Below are 13,867 nucleotides of genomic sequence, written 5' to 3'. Positions count from 1 at the left end.
GTCACATTCCTGGTGGTTTCCACTATTTGTCCCTGTCCTAATAAAACCCTCAGAGGTAAAGTTCTGACCAGCATTTCTGATTACACACTTAGCACTCCTACAGATGGCTCCATGGCAGTCTGCTCTCCTGGTGCAAGAACACACTTTGCTAATCCTTCCAGCCTTGTGTGCTGCCCCCAATAGCCCTGGAGTTGGAACATTGGGTGGACAGTACTTCAGGGATGCTGCAGACCCCAAAGCAAATTGGGATGGACATCAAGGGCACTAGGCAGATGACCAAGAGTACCCCAGAGGGCCATGGCCTCACCCTCCCCTTGCCCCGAACAGAAGACAACAGCAGTGGCTGAAGATGGAGAGGCCAGGGCAGGTGGAGCCTGAGAGGCAGCAGCATTTCTCAGTACAATGCAGCAAACTGTTGAAACAGATGGACACTGAAGGGAGAACTGGCCAGTCGCCGGACACCATGGAGGTCTGGAAAGGGCCAAAGCCAGAGAAAGGAGCCAAGCTATCAGGTGAGCTGATAAGGCCAGCAGAAGGGCCTGCACAAAGGCATACCACCCACATTCTAACGAAAGTGAAAGGCAGGCAGACCCCAGCCCTTAATGAAAACTATAATTAAGAACAAAACCTCCCTTTTGAAATTTGTCAATATCTAAGCTTCCTTTTTCCCATGGTTTCCTCCTAGAACACAATGGGCTCAGGTTACAGTACAGGAAAATGGAGTCAGGCGCATGAATAACAGCTGGCACATTTGTGTATTGGGATGACTGACCAATTGTTTCAGACCACCCCCAGGCTCCCAGGTGGACCCAAAGGAAAAGACCCACCAGTTGCTAGACTGGAGCGAAAGGAAGACTGGCTCCCACCCTGCTAACTGGTCGCTGCTGGAGCAGTGGACCCAATTCTGGCCTTCCTCAAAGGCAATCCGGTCCAGGTGGTATGCATGCCACCTCTGTACTCAGAGGCCCTATGGCAGCCCAGAGCAGAGAGGACCCAAGCTGCTGGTCTCAGTGTGGACACCCTCTCTACCATCCCAGCCTTCTCCTTCCAATGGAGCCCTGTTCCTTCTTCAGCTATAATTTTCTCCTTATCATTTCTTAGGTTCTGATCCCCCGTCTAACCATCACACTCATGTTCCACCCCATAATAAAACATCTGCCCAGTGTGCTCAGGAAGCTCTGTGTGAACCACCAAGGAGTAAGCTGATGTCACAGACCTTCCTGATGAGCTCCACCCAGACAGATGCAAGCTCAGTGTGTAGCACAGAAAAGTCACTCTGCTGCGAGTCTATGAGGATGGGGGAAGCACTGGGAACTGCTCCCCATCCTCCCTTACATCCCCCACCCCACTCTGTCCCACTGATCACTGATCCCTTTCTGCAGACAGACACACTGAGTGCAGGAGAGAAGACAGGTCTCCCTGGCACTGAGATGCCTGTGTGCTCCTCTGCAGTGGCCCCAGGACCCACCCAAACAATGCCCCAGAGAGGGAGCAGACCCAACACCTGGAGCAGAGCTCCCACCTCACAGAGGCCAGTGAGAGTTTAAGAATGCTACATTTGGTCATCTTCCCAACAGGATGCAAGGCTGGCTGGCATCACAATAGGGTGAACCAGCCCATGCAGAGATGAGCACAGAAGCCTCAAGGGACCTGCCTAGCAGGCAGAGTCTGGGGAAGAAGGGATTCTCAAAGAACCAGCTTAGTGAGGTTTCACAAGTTATGTTCCAGGAGAGAGGCCCATGAGTAGCAGGGCCTTTCTATGCACTTGAGCACCAAGCTCAAAACATCACCAGAGCCAGCTCCTCACTGTGGGAGGGTATTGCAGGCTGGTGAGGGAGGAAGCTAGAGTCGTCTATGAGGTAGCAAGTTAGAGTCTGAGACATCAGGATGAATTTATATTCAATTTAATTTAGACACGGATGGGCACAAACACAAATATTTGCAAAAGTATGCATGGGTGTGAATTTTCTAGCTCTGTCTGCTGACAGAAGCAAAGATGCCCCAGGAGCAATGAGGACACCCAGGGCCCACATCATGGTCTAACACAAATCTCCAAGAGAAGAAAGAAGTGTCCCTTTCTTGGGCTGAGGCAGAGAACATATGACAGGCACCTGGAGCATCATGCAGTGCCACAAAGTAAGGCAAGGGCTTTTAAAAAGTCACACACGTACAATGATGGGGTGTGTTAGAGGACACAGGAGCCAGATGGAAGAGCTTTGTGTAGCCAGATCTGGAACAATCTGAGCAACAAAATGAAGAGGCTTTAGATTACAACCCAAAGTAAAAAATAAACATCCACAAGTCCACACTGATAGAAATCAACCGCTGAATAAAACGTGAACAAAGGATTAGAGACAAACAGGCAAACCCTGGGTGTATTCCAAGTCATCCACAAGGACTCCGTCCTCCAGGAGGTAAACTCCCCACTCCCTAAGTGTGGGTTGGGCACACTGCTTCCTCTCAAAGAGCAAGATGTAGAAAAGTAAGATAAAAAAGAAACACATCAGGGTGAAGCCTGGCAGCAATCTTAGCAGCTCCATGGTGACAAGTCACATTGACAGATGTGGAAGTGTGATGAGGGCACTCCCTTCCCAGGGCTTCCTGCAGAAAACCTAGTGCTCCAGAACAGCCATGAGATGACAAACCATCAGACATGAATAGCCACTGGATGGAGACCCCTCAGAGTCACTGCACTAGCACCTGGGGCCGCCCTGACCCTGATCTCCCTAAGATGTTCCACAATCCCTGAGGCAATGGCCTGTCCCAACCTGACATCATCATCTCACACTCCCTGGTACCTACCCCTCCTACCCTGTGCCACATTCAGTTCAGTAGCAAGTGCCACTGCCCAGTCCAGAACCTGTGAGTCCCCTGACCTCCCTCTCTATCTCCTCACTTTCACCAATTCCTGCCTGAGGGCCCCAGGCCACCCACTTCTCTCCACCCACCACTTGCCAGCACGACTCACACTGGGATGCAACTGGAGTCTCCCTGACAGCAGACTCTCCTGTCATCCTAGCAGATCCCCCTGCTCATACCTCTGGACAGAGTCCTACATTCCTAGCATGCTGGAGGCTGTCAAGAACTCAGCTCACCCCATTCCTGCCCACCATGCATCCTGGCCCATGGGTGGGGCATGCTCCACACACGTATTCATGCTTGTGCACATGCATGAGTACGTGCCCCACTATACATATGCCACCATGCATTCAGCACATGGTTCTAGGAAGATCACATTCACCTCTCCCCTTTCGGCAGCCTGTCTGCAGGTTTCCCTCCTTCACTTAGCGATCTCCTGATCCCTGGATTGGGCTGGGTAGTCCTTTCTCATCTTGTAGCATCCCCAATTAACATTACCCTACTCAATATGCAAATCTCACCATTGAACCTGCTCCAGTTTCAACCCACAGCTGCCTGGGCTACCCCCACTTTGGACACAGAGCTTGGGCAGCATTTGTACCACTGGTGGGAATGAAGAAACCAATGTGGGCTGACCCTGATCAGCCTCTGCCAGAAGGGCACACGCAGACAGGACACAAAGCCTGTCCAGGAAGCTTTCTCACATTAGCACACAGCACTTTGGCCACCTCCAGAGAAGAGTCTGATCCTGCACACTGCTCTCCACACCACAGTGGACACAGTCACATAACAAATACACTGACCACCATGGGCTTTGCACAGACTCCTGGGTGTCTGATCGGTGGGGTCAGCCCCTCACCTCATCCACAGGCCTTCAGTCCTGCCTGTGGGTGTCCATCAATGGCTGTGTGGTAAATGTACTGTCATTTTCTTTGAACACTGGCTGCTTTTGCAACATTGTGCACAAGTGTGTTTTTAAATTAACCTAATTGCTTGCTAGCTGTCTGTTTTTGAATTAATAAGTGTTTTAGAATTAGCATCATTTGAGAGAGGACTGGCAGAATGTTGATCATTGCTGGAGCTGGTGAAGGGTACTCAAGGAATCACTGTACCCATCTCTCTACTTTGGGGTATGTTTAAATTTCCCATAATAAAAATAAAATAAAAACAAGTTTAATAACAAAAAGAAAGAAAGAAAGAATCTGAGGATTCTCCAGACCTCCTGTTTCTGACTTGTGAAGAAATGGATCTCACAGACCTGGGGAAGCAGGCCCTGGGTGTCTTGGGTAACCCCTGGCCCCTCAATGCCAAGGGGACCCCAAGTGTTAGGGCCTCATGCAAGAGTTGCACTTGCCATCTATTCCCTCACAGCGCCACTCTCTCCTCCCACATCAGACACACCCAGATCGTTATCCTGAGGAGGGGGAGAGGAAAAGGTGTACGTGTGTGTAGTGGCTGACACTTGGACACCTCAGGAAATTTAGGAACAAAGGGCAGGGACTCAGAAGACAGGTTTAAGGCCTGAGGCAGCGAGCATACCAGGACAGTTCCTACCAGAGACAAGCAGTTCCCCCCACAGCTCAACGCACACCCTCCCAGAGGACCATCTGAGCCTCACAGAGACGGTGACTCTGGCTCAAGCTCACCTACCAAGACCTCTGACAGTCCCACTTCAGGCCTGCCCCACCCCCATCCATGGCATCTGTGATGTCTCCATGCCCCAACCCCTTCAGACTACTGGACATATTGCTGACCTCTGAACAAACTATACCCAAGATATGCCTGCTCCATAGGGTCCCACCAAGGAAGCCAGCACCCAGCTCATGATCAGTGCTAGGGAAACATTTGTGATGTCCAAGTGTAGATTTAAAAAAAAAAAAATTAAACATCAAAGATACTTTGAAACCTTTAGGCTAAACCAACGATTCCTAAAATGTGATCATTCAGTTCATCGTTCACACAGCAGGGTACACAGAATTGGAGAAAATAGCTGTCATGGAAAACAAGTTGAAGGAGCCAGTTTTTCAGATCCTTCACTTTGATTTAGAAGGGCAACAAGTTTTCTTAACAGGAGGTTATTTCTCTTTTAGGTGGATGCACTCAAAGGCACCAAGAGAAACATACTAACCATTTCCAAGAATGGCATTACCAGATAGAAAAATGAGAGATTACACTCCATTTATGTATGATCTATCAAAATGTATAAATGCATTCTACTATCATGTACAGCTAATTAGAACAAATAAAATAAAAAATTAAAAATAAAAAAAAAAGAATGGCATAACCAGGCTGGTTCCAGCACAGGTTCCCCAAACTGGCAGGTACACAGTGTACATCTACAGTGACCACTCAAAATGCTCACTGCTGCAGCTCCCCCTAAGGAGCAGGATGTTCTGGAGTGGGCTACCCCCACTCTCAATGCACACCAGCAACTGCTCAGAGTCTCAAACTTTCCACCACCCTCCCAAGAAGACTCACTCAGATGTACATTTGCTACAATAACACCATGTCCAAGAGTTGGATGCTAGAGTTGAGAAAACCCACAGCTACCCCACAGACTGAGAAGGAGCCCTCCTGATAGTACAGGCAGGCAGACTGATAGGTGTCCCACAGTGATGTTTCTCTTAGAAAGGCTGGATGCCAAACACAGGCTAAGAGCACTAGACCCAGCTAGGGACATACTGGTACATTGGGGCAGGGAGGCACCTTCCAAAGAAAGGAGCATTATATAGATTTACCAAGACAGTTCAAGGCCTGCTGCCAGGGAAGAACAGAGTCAAGCAGGCCATCGAGACTGGTAGACAGAGCTAGCCTGAGGACCACAGCCAGGACAGACAGCAAAAAGTAGCCAGACATTCTAACCCAGCAGGGTGCTGGCATGACCTGGTCATTCTCCTTGTCCCAGGTGTACATCCCCCATCTCCATCCTTTGCCATGTGGTGCCTTGAGCCTCACAGACCACTGGGCAAGTAACAAAATCCCATCTATCAGAAACATCAGTGCTCCCAGAGACAAAGCAGCAGGTATGCACCAGACACAGCATTTGACATGATATCAATCAAATGAACCATGTTGCTAAGAAAAGGGCACTCAGGTGACCAGGCACCAGGGAGTTGGGCCAGCCAAGCACCATGCATGTGCATGAGCACTAAGCCACTTCTGAAGGCAAGAGAATCTACTTGGAGAAGGGAACAGTGTACTCTTGAGAAAAGGGTTGGTCTGTATTTTAGAGTGAAAACAAAAAGTTGTGTTCAGATTCAAAATGTGCTACCAGGGTAGAATTTCTCCTCTACAGGGCTCAGAGATTGGGATACGATTCCTGGTACATCAAGGGACCCTATAATACCACAGGTGGCTTCCTATCCACCTGCCCCTGGGATCCTCTGAATATTACCAACTGTTTTGCACACATGTGCACACACAATTATGTATGCATAGATGCATGCACAAAAAACGCATACAAACGTGAGCACATGGGCATGGTTATGAAGAGACACACAAGAACATGCATCCCTGTGCACTGCACTATGTGAATAAGCAGGCACACGAATGAGCACACATGCACACACACATGCGCATGCACACATAGAGCACCACCCCAAGCACTGCATTGGGCTCTGCACAATCCTGGAAATCAAGTAGCACAACTGTCCTCAACTCTGAACTTTCTTCTCAGCTCCGATGAAAGGCGGAGCAAATACCCAGCTGGAGATCAAAGCAGGCCCTACTTCCCTCCAACCCAGGGAGAAGATCATCAGGTTCTGTGCTGCCTTCAGGGCAAAGCCAGAACTTGGCCCCTGGGGTGGCCCCCCTTCTCTTTCTGAGGCTTGTGAGTCTGCACAGCACATGGGAAGGACAAGGTGGGGTCCTTTAAGATAAGAACACATAGGCTGCTGATGCCCGACTGAGAAGAAGGTACAGGGAGTTACAGAGGACAGAGGAAGAAGCCTCAGGAGGGAGGAGGACAGGAGAAACAAAGGGGCCTCACACAACTGACGGGACTACTGTGGCAGATGGGCTGGGGGAGACAGAGGAGGCAGGCCCACCTTGGTCTGGGTTAAGTAGCAGTAGGTCCCACTCCCTTCCCCGCACAGGGTTCTGGGGTCCTACCCCTCATTACTGTCTCCCATGGCCCTCAAATTCCACCTGGACACACCCAATCTCCTTGATCCAGGCAAGGCCTAAGCTTGTTCTCCTCATTCTATAGACCCTAGGGTTGCCCAAGGTCATGGAACTAGAGGTGAAGGAGGTGGACCTCAGCTGGGTTCTCAGCCCAGGCACCCCTGAGACTAGAGGCATACACCACCATTGTGGGAGTTGCATCTCCCCAAAAAACAGGTGCATAGTAGCCAGGTGTGGTGATGCATGCCTATAATCCCAGATACTTGGGAGGCTAAGGCAGGAGGATCCCAAATTCTAGCCAACCTGGGCAACTTAACAAGACCCTATCTCAAAATAAAAAGGGCTGGGGATGTGCCTCAGTGGCAGAGCACCTGCCTTAGATGCATGAGGCCCTGGGTTCAAGCCAGAGTAAAACACAAATAAAGGGGGACATACTAACAAAAGTGTGGTGTATGAAAAGGAATGAGTGTAAGTGTGCAGGTGGGTATGTTTGTGTGGATGTATATGTGCAAGTGTGGTTAGTTTATGAGTATGCTTATGTGTACCTGAGTGTTGTGAGATCGTAAGTGCATGAGCGTGCACGTATTTATTGATGTGTGTGAAATTGAGTGTAAACACACACAGGTGTGTGTGGGTGTGTGCATCAAGTATTATGAGTGTGAACATGCATTGATTTGTCTGTGATTATGGATTTGTGGGTGCATGTGTGAGCATGTGTAAGTGTGAGACTGGGTTTGAGTGTGCATGTGTGGGAGTTTGTGTGGATGTATGCTAGTGGGGATGTAAAAGTGTAAAGTGTGTGAGTGTGCCTATGTGTGAGTGTATATGCACATGTGTGAGTGTTTAAGTGTAAGAATGTGACATGTGTGTAGAAGTGTCTGTGTGAGAATGTGTATGGTAGTGTGTGTGGGTGGACATGTGTGCATGTGTGTGGAAGCATGAAGAGAAGAGAGGCAGACATGACTCACATTCTCGGCGGAGGCAAAGCAGCATCCTGCAGAGCAGAACACTCTGCCCCTTGCCTCATTCAGTCCCTGGGATAAAGAGGAGTCTGTGGCTGTAGGAGCAGGGTCTCCACTGAGGAGGGCCACACTGTTCTTCCTGTCCCCACTGGGGCCCTGCCACTGCAGCCTCCCATGCTACCTGGCTGGCTGGAAAAGGGCCAGTCTGGCAGAATGAGCACACACAGGCTCCAGCCACAGGGATACCACCTCCATCAGAGCCATAGAGTCCCTCTAACTGAGCTACCCTGCTCCTGCTGTTACAGTTGATAGAGCAGGCAGAGAGCAGAGGACTGCCACCTGCATTCATGGGGTCTCTCCTAGCATGTGATCTAGACCAGCTTCACTCTGACTCTGACAGTTCAGGTTCACTAAATCAGAGATAAACTAGCAGGTCACCAGCTAGGAACAGCTACTGGGAGTAAAGAGGCTGCTCCCATGCCACTGAGCCCCGATGGCACGGGCAAGAGGGGGAATGCCTGCCAGACAATCCACGTACGGTATCTGGAAGATGCATCTGTCCTACAGAACTACAGAGTGAACAACTGCTCCCATTGACAGTGGAGGAAACAAGCATGGGGGTCATCCTGTGCCCCAGGTCACACAGCTATGCCAGCACACCTGAGGTGCTGGGAGATCCACCCATTCACAAGCCCACCTGGTCTGTCAGCATCTGAACCACCCCACTTCACCCCTGCAGGAGCCTATCAAGACCTCTAGCCCTCAGAGAAGGGAAAGGGACAGCGTCCAAAACCATGGTGAGCCCCCCAAAAGGGCATGCTGACAGCTCTGTTGGCAGGCAGGGATGGGGTCATGCAGACATCTGTGATAACTGTGGTTTCTGTTATTCTGCCTATGGTTAAGAACTCAGCACAAACTGAAATATATTCCCTTTATACTGAAATGTAACCATATTGACACATATCGTGTACAAGGCCATAGACCTCTGGTACTTCAAAAATAAAAAAATAATAGCAGTAATCCTGACTCACAGTGGAAAAAAAGCAAGCATTTGGGGGAGGTGCAGAGCAAGGTAGCATAGGGAGGAGACTCAGAGTTGGAAGAGGCGGGGTCTGCCTTCTCTGCTCCAGGCACAGGAGTGGGCAGGGCAGAAGAGGGACCACAGGGGGTGGGGGCCTTAAGCCAGTGAGCCTGGTCCAGGCCACCCTTCTCCCAAGATTCCCTTTGTCCTTCACAAGTACTCCAGGACAAGGACCTTTTCTAATGCACTCCTGCTTTTATTTCCCCACCAACTCCTCTCCCTCCCTTGGTAACCCTGAACATGTCAACATCAGAGAACAACTCACCTCCTCCCTCTGAGGCTCTATTAGGACTTATAGTAACAGGTATCATCACCATGCCCAGCCCCTTCCCCCTTCCTCCCCACCCACAATGTCCCACAGCTCACAGGGTGCTGCATTCACCCCCAACCGATTCCCATGCTCTCCAGCTCACCCTGGATGGCTTCTTCCCATGAATGCTTTTAAACCAGATGCTATCAATTCCAACAGTAGGCCAATTTAAAAAAAATATATATATATATATATAAAATATTATATATATATATATAAAATATATATTTGTTTATGTACAATGAGTGGCCTGAAAGCAAGAGATTGGAAGAGAGAAGAACTCAGGGCACAGTTATGGGCACTTCCTCTCTGGGTGGGAATAAGGCCATTTCCCCTAAAGACCTCCGTGCTCTACAGGACCTCAGTATCAAGCACCCCCTCTGTGGGAGGAGTTAGTACTAGCTACATGTGTACCTGGATTCGAGTTCTCTCCACCTCCCGGTGTCCTGAGTCTGGCCTGGGTTCTATGGAAGAGGAACCAGATGCCCCAAAGTATAGGGGCCACATCCCCAGAGCACAGTGTACCAGAAGTGGCACAGGAATGCTGCAAGGAGGTCCAAGAGCCTCTTTGCAGACAGGCACTGACTGAAAAGAGACTTGTTCCACTGCACAGTCCAGGGACTTGAATGAACCCAGGTCCTTGTGTAAAGTGCAGGCTTTTTCAAGGCCTCTTCAGGGCTATCCTTGACAAGAAGGCACTTGGGTCTGAGATCTGAGGGATCTCTGCTAAGGGTATTAACCTGACTCTGGAGACAGCTAGTTCCTAATGCTTTCATGGGGCTCAGCAACAACCTTCTGTGCACGCAGCAGGGACAACACCCCTCCATGATTCCCTTGCTCATTCAGTCCATCTTTCAGTCTCTTTGGGCATCCACCCTTTGCCTGCCTCCCTAGAGTTCAGAGTTGAGGAGGCAGCACCATCAGCAGGTGAGTGCACTGAAGGATGACAGGCCTGATGGGAGGCAGCAGTAAGGCAGAGAGGAGGAGCAGAAACACCATTGCTCCCTATTATGCGTGCCACCTTCCTCCTTCATCTCAAGCACCAAGTTGCAGAGTTCATTAAGGACAGACTTGGCAGGCTCCTGGAATTTTGAAGAAAACAAAATTCCTGAAGGATCATCTAGCCCCCTCCTCACTACAGGTTGCTGTGCATTGATCTCCACCTATTTGTCAATATCACTAACCTGTAGTGTGGCACAGGAATACAATAACCTGTGGTGTGGCACAGGAACATTCTTGAGGCCAAAGTGATTTAGAAGTGTCAGAAGATTTCCAATATGTGCTTTTCCACTATGGATTTTTCCCCTTGACTACACTGCACTGCAGAGGGACTTCTATCCCTTTATATAGGTGGGGAAACTGAGATTTGGTGAGGGAAGGGTTTACATTGCCCAGGGAGCTAGTAGCAGGTGTCTGCTCCCTCAGAATCCTTGCTTCCAGAATAGGCTTTCTTCCACCCTCCCCCCAGAGTAACAGGGGCTCCTCTTGTACCAGGAGGAGGGGCAAAGGCACTATTGCAGACTTCCTTTCTCTTTTATAACCTTTTCTCTGAAAGGAATGCCTAGAAGCTGCATGGGAAAGTTATTTTAAAAGAAAACAATTACACAGCCTTTTATGAGCACCTGTTGACTCCCAAATGTGCACAGGGGAAGCACAGCCTGATGAGATCCCTGGCCCCCTCCCCACTCCCTAGCTGCCCAGGCATCTGACCTCCCTCCTGCTTAAAATGGGGAGGTTATCTTGTGGATACAATATGGCTTTGAGGACCAGCATGAGGCTAAACACAGAAGAGCAGAGACGTGGGAGGGCCCCCTCAGAAGGTCACACACGGCTCAGGCACTGCCCAGAGGAGGCGGTAGAGGGGCATGCTGGAGAACCCTGCCCCCACACACAGTCCTATGGTTTTGTTCCTCTCTTTTCTGCCTTTCTCCTCCCCTCTTCTATAGCACTGGCCTCACCCCTACTTCTCCTCCTCTCCTCCTCCCACTCCCGACCCCCTCTTTGCCAGTTCTGCTCCACACATTCTTCCTTCTTCCTTCCTGTGCTCTCTGCCATGGGTTTGAGCACATGCCGTCTCTCTCTAGCCTTAAATTGCAAGCCAGTGATGTGCCCGCCCTGTGCCTAGTTGTGCATCTCATGACCCCTCTGCCCAAGTGTTGCCCCTGGTATCACGGACTTGGGTAAGGTGTTGGATGTTGGTCCCCAGGTCTTCTAGTTCCTTGGGGGTTGGTCCTGTTGGTCCCCCAAGCAAAACTGTCTAAACACTATCTCACACACCTACCCCCAGGACCACGTTATTCTTGCCCAATTTAGAATCTCCTTCTGTCAAGCTTCCCCCTTTGGCCCTTGTCTGTCTGCCTCTCTCTCTCTCTCTCTCTCTCTCTCTCTCTCTCTCTCTCTCTCTCTTTCCCACACACACCACTTCTTTCCTCAGAGGGGATCTCCAACCCCATCTGGTTCACACCACCCTCCTGTTAAACTGCAGTCAGAGAAAAAACAAAACCATCCCTCTGCACTGAGGACACCAGGGAAGGCTCCCAAAGTCCCTGGGAGCAAAGTCGCCTGGTCCATCTCCCATCAGGGTGGGGTGGCCTGATAGGAACAGACGACTCTAGAGTTCAAAGGAGCCCTCAGGAGTCAGACGTCCTGCGTCCTTGCCCTTGCAACCACCTCTCCCGCCAAGCTGGGAAGACAGTGACAAAGTTCCAGCGCTGCGGAGCTAGGGTCAGGGCGATCGCCAAGTGGGGCGGGAAGAACTGGAGGTGTGTGACCTTCGCAAATCCTGCTCCTTCTGGACCAAGGCGGGTCCACACTGGACCGCAAAGTCCTCCCCCCTACTCTTTCTCCCCTGGGTCCTCAGGGCTGAGAGGTGAGCCCCAAACATGCGCCAGGTAAGCGAGGGAGGAGCCCGGGGCTGCACTCCAGAGGAAGAATCCGGCTTGGGGCCCGCGCCCCTTCCCATTTTCACCCCTCTGTAGGGATGAGTATAGTGAAAGAGTACTGGATCCTGCTCTTGCCCCCTTCTGGACGCTCACCAGCCGCCTGACCTTGGCCAATCCTCCCCCTCTCCACGCCTGTCTCGAGTCTCCACATCGCACGCCCAGAGGTGCTTTGTGAACGGTGTACTGGAGGAAAAAGCCCAGGTCGAGGGTGCCAACAAGCTGCATCCTCAGCTTGTTGAGTGACCTTGAACAACCACCCCCCATTTAGCACCTCAGTTTCCCCACCCGCTGGGTAGGAAAAAGCGCGCCCAACTCTGGGCACTCCCAGTCCCGCCAAGCAGGTGTGTCTCAGACCAAATGGAAGGGGGAGGGGGGGCGCGTGGCAGCACTTACCGTCCTCCAGAGACGCGGGCGCTTGGCTGGGACCAAGGTGGCTGTGACCAGTAAGTGCGAGGCGGCCACCACAAGCCCAAAGCCGATGGCCAGCAGGCTGCGCACGGGCAGCAAGGCATAGGAAACGAAGGTGACCAAAAGAAGCTGCCAAACCCCCTGTTCGGCTGCGGCCGACCCCGCAGCCGCCCCGGCAGAGCCCCTGGCGGGGCCGCCCAGTGCAAAGGGGCAGCACAGCAGCGCGAAGGTGAGACTGAAGAGCAGCGCCAGCTGACCGACCTGCTGCAGCTGAGGCACCTGCAGGGACCGGACATTGGTGACCACAAGCAGCGCCAAAAAGAGGACGCAGTGCACCGGGTGCGACCCCTTGGCCAGGCCGGGCGCGGGCCCCGGCGCGCCTAGCAACTCGGCCAGTGCCAGCGCTCCCGCCAGTAGGCTGAGCACAGCCAGAGCCTTCAGCGTGGCTGCCTGCTCCAGCCGCAGAGTGTAGCCGCGGAACAGCGCCTCCAGCTCGGGGCACGCGAACTCCTCGCCGCACGCCCGGAACCCGCGCCGGCCGCCCGGCCCGGCCGCCCGCTCGGCGCCCCCGGGCTCGCCCGCGCCGCCTCCGCCGCCGCCTTGGCCGCGCGGCGCCCCCGCCATCTCAGCGCCATGCAGCGGCAGCGGCTACGGGCGCGCCCCTCGCCGGCCCGGGGCGCCGGGGCGCGGGCGGCGGCGCCGGGGCGGGCGGGCGGCGGGCGGCTAGGCGCCGGGGCGCGGGGCGGGCGGAGTTGGGGCGCCGGCTGCCCAGCGCGCGCGCCCCGAGCGCGTCCCCTCCCGCCCGCCGCGCCTGCGCACTGGCGCCCGCCCGCGCCCCGGCCGCGGTCCTCCGCGGCGACCGCGCTGCGACAGGCGAGCCCGGGGAGCCGCGGTCCTGGATGCGCACGGCCCAAGTCCCAACTCCGCGTCCCGCGTCCCCGCCCGCCAAAGGGGCCGCGTGACCTTGGGTACCTCCCTTGTCCCTCTGAGCCTCGGTTTCCCCACCCGAGCGCAGTAGAACCCACCCCCTGGGAGTCTTTTGGGACGCTAAAACCGCTGAAATTCCTCGTGGACGGAGTGGTAGTCCCAAATGTGTTCCCCCTCCCCAAATAAAACCAGGTCGCTCGAAAGGAGCCGATGCTTGACTGTAGACCCAGAGTCAGGGCCCCGGGAACCAAGAAGC

The 13,867-nt window shown here is 52.7% G+C and overlaps 1 protein-coding gene across 1 annotated transcript in view; it reads right to left on the bottom strand.

Moving 5' to 3' along the window:
• The window catches only part of ADCY1 (adenylate cyclase 1), a 148,271-nt gene extending 134,871 nt beyond the window's left edge, over positions 1-13,400 (bottom strand). Inside the window, exon 1 of the mRNA XM_079149904.1 lies at positions 12,670-13,400. Coding sequence (XP_079006030.1) covers positions 12,670-13,308 — 639 coding nt within the window. The 5' untranslated portion in view covers positions 13,309-13,400. The remainder of the gene's footprint in view (positions 1-12,669) is intronic.
• Positions 13,401-13,867: the final 467 nt, after the last annotated feature.

This window comes from Sciurus vulgaris (assembly GCF_902686455.1).
Source record: "Sciurus vulgaris genome assembly, chromosome: 8".
NCBI lineage: Eukaryota > Metazoa > Chordata > Mammalia > Rodentia > Sciuridae > Sciurus > Sciurus vulgaris.
This window is presented reverse-complemented; position numbering and strand designations above follow the sequence as displayed.